Source organism: Monoraphidium neglectum (assembly GCF_000611645.1).
Source record: "Monoraphidium neglectum strain SAG 48.87 unplaced genomic scaffold scaffold03864, whole genome shotgun sequence".
NCBI classification, from domain to species: domain Eukaryota; kingdom Viridiplantae; phylum Chlorophyta; class Chlorophyceae; order Sphaeropleales; family Selenastraceae; genus Monoraphidium; species Monoraphidium neglectum.
This window is the reverse complement of record NW_014009765.1, coordinates 1-5,491: the sequence shown is the minus strand read 5'-3', so window position 1 is coordinate 5,491 and position 5,491 is coordinate 1. Positions and strand designations below refer to the sequence as shown.

General features: G+C 62.7%; 3 protein-coding genes across 3 annotated transcripts; 2 read left to right on the top strand and 1 right to left on the bottom strand.

Annotated features, from left to right (window-relative positions):
• Positions 1-525: 525 nt before the first annotated feature.
• On the bottom strand, positions 526-1,018 carry MNEG_13500 (1-deoxy-D-xylulose 5-phosphate reductoisomerase; the record flags this gene model as incomplete). Its single annotated transcript, XM_014038030.1, has 2 exons — positions 526-699; positions 1,001-1,018. 2 exons carry the CDS (start codon positions 1,016-1,018, stop codon positions 526-528), a joined length of 192 nt encoding a protein of 63 aa, XP_013893484.1.
• Positions 1,019-1,909: 891 nt separating this feature from the next.
• Positions 1,910-2,780, top strand: MNEG_13499 (hypothetical protein; the record flags this gene model as incomplete). The annotated part of the gene is made up of 3 exons (XM_014038029.1): positions 1,910-2,003; positions 2,241-2,428; positions 2,709-2,780. 3 exons carry the CDS (start codon positions 1,910-1,912, stop codon positions 2,778-2,780), a joined length of 354 nt encoding a protein of 117 aa, XP_013893483.1.
• A 523-nt stretch (positions 2,781-3,303) lies between these two features.
• On the top strand, positions 3,304-5,234 carry MNEG_13498 (putative Radial spoke head 10; the record flags this gene model as incomplete). The annotated part of the gene is made up of 5 exons (XM_014038028.1): positions 3,304-3,324; positions 3,454-3,651; positions 3,849-4,026; positions 4,233-4,473; positions 4,697-5,234. 5 exons carry the CDS (start codon positions 3,304-3,306, stop codon positions 5,232-5,234), a joined length of 1,176 nt encoding a protein of 391 aa, XP_013893482.1.
• Positions 5,235-5,491: the final 257 nt, after the last annotated feature.

The following is a 5,491-nucleotide window of genomic DNA, read 5'->3' as shown; positions in this document are numbered from 1 at the left end:
GTCGAGGACAGGGGCCAAGTGCTGCTCAAAGATCGCAGGCTTCAGAGGATGAAGCATACCAAGGAGCGCGCAGCCAAGCAGCCAGCCGGGCGCGATGCTGCCGGCCGCCTGGATCTGCCATGACCAACCCATGGGAGCTGCACGCCTGCACCCGGTGCTCTGCCGCGGCATGCTTTCGTGTGATGCACGCCAGTGCCGCAGCACACAGCGGCAACCCCTGCCTCGCGGCCAGCTGTGTTGCTTTGTTGCGTCATTCAACTTTCACAGCCACGCACTGCACGGGCCCGCAGCCTGTCTATCCAGTCCACCACTGTGCCACTGCCAGCGCGGGAAACGCTCTGCTGTCCTGCTCCATCCTCCGCTCGGCTGCCGTACAGCCAGTCTCGCAGCGCGACACGGCGCCACTTACGTGGCAATACGATGCTGCACATGTATGACCCATCACTACTTGCTCATTGCTGCCGCACCTGACCCGCTGCAAACGTTAACTTAAACGCACGCATGCATGCACACCAGCGCATGCGCTCACCACGCACCCACCACCACGCCCCCACCCCAGCCTAGCATCACCTGCTTCGCCAGCACGTCGATGTTGGAGCCGGCCGCCAGCGCCACCAGGCTGAACTTCTCCGGGAACTCCGCGATGATGTCCAGGGTCTGGGTGCCGATCGACCCGGTGGATCCCAGGACAGAGAACGGCTGCGAGCAGAGGGGGAGCCGTGAGCGTGCCGGCGCACGCGTGACGGTCAGTCGGTCGCTGGAGGGAGTTCGCGCCAATCCTGTGCAAGGATTGTCCCGGCTCCTACCCCATATGCCAGGCGGCCAGGCAGACGCACGTTTGCGGCACATGCACGCTGCTGCTGGTCCCAGCCTGCAATTGCTGAATTGCATGCGGTCACAATGAAGCCTGCGGTTCCTTGTGGCGTTTTGACCCCCACTGTTGGACTGCTACTGTGGGTGCTGCTGTGATGGTGTAGACATCGCACCAGACACCGCTCACTTTGCACCCAATTGTCATTCAAAGGATAGGCAACACCCAAAACGTGCATGGCAGAGCCCGGTGTTGGCGTCGCAAGCGTGCCGCTTTGGCACCGCCGCACCTTGGGGCCGTCACGCGGCTGCACCTCAGGAACCACCACGCGCTTATTCCATGCCGGAGGCGGTCCTGAATAACTCTTGGCAGTCACATTGAGCCTGCTCCTGCCCCTGGCCTGGGGGAGACCAGCGGCCCCGGGACGCTGCTTGATCTGCATGCTTGTGCCTTGCATCACGTATCGATGCCCAGTTCTTATACAGAGGCAATCCGACTGCAATGCAGGGGTGGAGCGCCGGTGATGCTAAGCAGGCGCCAGGTCGTTTAGACTGAGATGACCGTTACGAATGAAAAGGTACCATTGGATGGAGCTCAACGCGCCTTGAATGGGCGCTCAAACCTGTCGGCGTTCGCTACTGGTCACCGGGCGCAAGATCGCTTCACATCTGCACCTGTCGAAATGAATTGTATGCTGTATCAGTGAGCCGTGATTCTATGTACGTATGTTGTGTTGCGCTCTCGCCACAGATCACGCCCTACCGCCGTGCTTTTGCGTTGAGCTAGAGCAAGCCCTTCTACCAGTAGAACTCTGATATAACGCTGTCCATTGACATTCGTGCGTGTCGCAACTGAAGGCACGTCCACCACAGACAGCTCCATCAAACAGCTTGAGCCGCGTCATTGCTGCATGCAGCGCCTGCGGGTGGCGCATTGCGTGAGCAGGCAGGCATCGGCGCAGCTGGGCTCCTCTCCCTAACAAAGGCAGCAGGACGGTGCAACAATTGGCTGGCCTGTAGGTTGACGCTTAGACGTGCAGCGGCGTTCGCACCGGCGTAGGCAGGGGTCAAGGCGGGTGAGGGGAGCAGCTGCGGCAGCATGCAGGGCGTGCGGGCCCGCCTCGCCGCGCTCGTGGTGCAGCGGCTTCGCGGCCTGCCACCAGGTGGCGCAAAGAAGCGCGTTGTCGACAAAGGTGAGCTGGGCTGACGGCACAGTGACCCCTGGACTGGAGGCGTCAGTGACAAGGCCAACCTAGGGGACGGAGTCGTGTCGACCCACCCACTCCGCGCAGCGCGCTACGAGCTTGCGACAAACTCGTCACAGCAGCCGCAGGTGCTCCAACGTCACCACCTGGAAAGCACCTGGTCGCGTGCGGCCCCGCCTGACCCCACACCCCCACCTACCCCGACGCCCGAATCCACCCTGCCAGGCCCGGCAAAAGTCGGCGAGCTCAGCGCAACGGCTGCCACGGGCGTGGCCATCCGCAAGGGCGAGTCCGACCCCCCCATCCTGCCAGACGACCAGTACCCCGACTGGCTGTTCGGCCTCATGACGCCGGAGCCCAGCACGGCGGAGCTGCAGCGGCTGTACGAGCAGGACGGCCTCACGCTGCCGCAGGTGCGGCGGGACGGGGGATGCCGTCATGAGCGGGGGACGTGTTTGCAGACGTGTTTGTGGCGGGCCTTTTTTGATAGGGAGGTCGCGCATCGGCAAGCATCCGCTGCAGGGCGCAGCGAGGTGGCCAGGGCTGGCCATCCCACGCGTGCCGCGGCAGACAAGGGAAATAGCGCCTGCTGTGTCGGTGGTCGTGCATGTTGCAGGCCAGAGCGATGTGGCAGCGCCCTTGTCCTTTCCCAGGTCGTTTGGCTCAACCTGATTCCGCCTTCATTCTGCGCAGATGAAGCGGCTGTTCCGCTACAAGAACAAGCAGCGGATACGGGAGAACAACGAGGCACGAGCAAAGAAGTAGCTTCAGATATTGTAAATCACAAATGTATCTTTGATTCGATTACGTATTGCCCCATGAACTTTAATCCTGTGAATGGACGCACAGCAAGCAGTGTTTGACTTGGCTTCAGGAAAATGGAATCGCAGGAATCGAGCGTGCAGCAGCCCAACAGTGCAGGTGGGTGCTCAACGTAGCACATTGCGCGCGCTGCATTGTGCTTCCAGGAAATTTGGGTGCTCCAGCAAAGTTGTATGTGGCAGGTTTGCCTGCCAGACAAGGCTGTAAGCAAGCTAGTGGCCTGGAGACCAAGCCGTGGATCATGAAAGACCGCAATGGTTGACTGGTTGACTAGTCGAGTGATCTGCTCGCGCCTGTCACGTGCTATAGCCACTCCTGCGATTACCTTCGTAAGTAATTACAGGTTGTTACACTGATTTACATTAGATCTACGCCTCTCACAGTGATCTTGCACGCCATCATGCCGTCCGCGGGCTTTGTCATTTGACTCTGCTGAGGCCACGCGGTACTCAACCAAAATAATATCATGGAGGCCGTGGTCCAGCAGGTAAGTGCTACCAACATTGTGGTAATCCCAAGCGCGATAGCGGCACGTTGAGCGTGGGCTGGTGCTGCGCGCTGCTGCCACCGTTTCTGCTCTCTGGCAACCCTCTGTCATGCTCTTCACCATACACAGGCGACCACGGTCACTTATGATGGCGAGATGTCGGCAGCGGGCCTGTTCCATGGCCACGGGCGCGCGGTTTATGCCAGCGGCGTGGTGTGCGACGGCGACTGGCGGGATGGCGTGTTGGAAGGGCGCGCAGCAGTGGTTTTTCCGGACGGCGTGCAGTATGACGGGGACATGAGCGGCAACAGCATGGAGGGCAGTGGGGTGAGTGACAGCTATCAGTGCTTGGCGGGCCCAGCAGCAGGATCCCTTGAGGAGAAGCTGGAATTAAGCGCCCGAGTGCAGGCGCTGGGATCCGGGCAATGTCAACAGCAGCCTGGGCACTGCATGCCAAACGCAGAAGAGCATGTGCACGTGCACTGGTGTCAGCGTGATCACTCACATGCCGTGTGCCTTTGCAGGTGTACCGCTGGCCTGGCGCGACGTATCAGGGCGAGGTGCGCGCTGGCAAACGCCACGGCCGAGGCGCCATGTCGTTTGACGACTCGCCTGCGGTTTACGAGGGCGATTGGGCGGATGGCATGCGCCATGGACGCGGCGTGCTCTACTTCAACGCCGAAAGGACAGCCTTTTACGAAGGTGGGCCGGCATCAAGCAGGAAGAGAGGCTGCAGACCAGGCGTGCTCACTGTGCTGCTTGGCAAGGCGTGGTCACTGTACAGCTGCTTACAAGCTACCTCCCCGCTGTGAGCGGAACGTAGTGGTACCAATGTCTTCACTTCGGCTTGCAAATCGCAAAGTTTTGCCGGTGCTGCGCCGTCGCCTGGGCTATCGGCGTCCCCGCAGGCGAGTGGGAGCGCGACGTGAAGCAGGGCTGGGGCGTGATCGTGTACCCCTCCGGCAACGCCTACGAGGGGGAGTGGGTGGCCGACCAGAAGTGCGGGGCGGGCACCATGTGGTGGCACACCAGCGGGCAGGTCTACCGCGGCATGTGGGAGCGCGGCGTGCCAAACGGCCTGGGGGAGCACGTGTGGGAACAGGACGTCACGCCCGGCAGCAGCCGGGGGACGTGCCTCATGCACAACAGGTGGGGCAGAGGCGCGTGGGGGACCCTGGTGGCAAATGTGTGGTCTGACGATGTTGTTGCAGTGTCAGCCTGATGATACTCTCACCGATACAACTTATGAGCTTCCTCCATTGGTGGTACCCATCCTGCACCTCCACTGCTCCCACACAACCCACTCCACTGCGCAAGACCCCTCCTACCCGCCCCTCCAAATTCACAATTGCACCCGCCCATGCTCCTGCAGGTACCTGGGCAGCTTTGTCGACGGCCGCCGTGAGGGCGAGGGCGCGCTGCTCTACTCCACTGGCGCGCGCTACGAGGGCACCTGGGCCGCCGACAGGAAGGAGGGCGAGGGCGTGTACGTGTTCGAGGACGGCACGGTGTTCTGCGGCAGCTTCATCTCGGACCGGCCAGACCTCAAGACTGGATCTTTCAGATACGGAAGCGGCGGCGGCGGCGGCGGCGGCGGCGGCGGCGGTGGCGGCGGTGACAAGGACAGTACTGGGACTATGGCGGGCGACAAGGAGACGGGCGCCGGCGGCGCCGCAGTGCACGGAGCGGCCGACGCGGCCGTCAATGGTGGTGCTGCGGGCTTTGGGCCGCGCGTGGCGAGCCTGCAGCTGTACATAGACGACCTGCTGGGCAGCGAGGGGCCGACGGCGGCCGCCGCGGCGGCAGCGGCGCGGGCCGTGCTGAACCTGCTGGCGGGCGCCAACTCTGAGCTGCGGGCGCTGTACGACCGCTACTGGTGGGCTGCCCTTTCTCATGGTCGGTCGTGTTAAGCCGGCTTGCTGTGGGCAGAATCGCGTTCGCAGGGGCGAGCCGCTCATACAGGGGCTTCCTCCACACAAAGACCCCAGCTGCCGTGCTGCACCCCCTGCCCCCAGACACTAATGATGCCCCCCCCCGAATGCTGCCCTGTGCAGCAAGCGCGCCTCGCCGTTCGTGGCGGCGGGCCTGCCGCGCTTGAGCTTTGGGATGCAGGCGAGCCAGCTCTGGGAGCTCGCGCGGGACGCCGGCCTGGTCAGCCGCCACACGC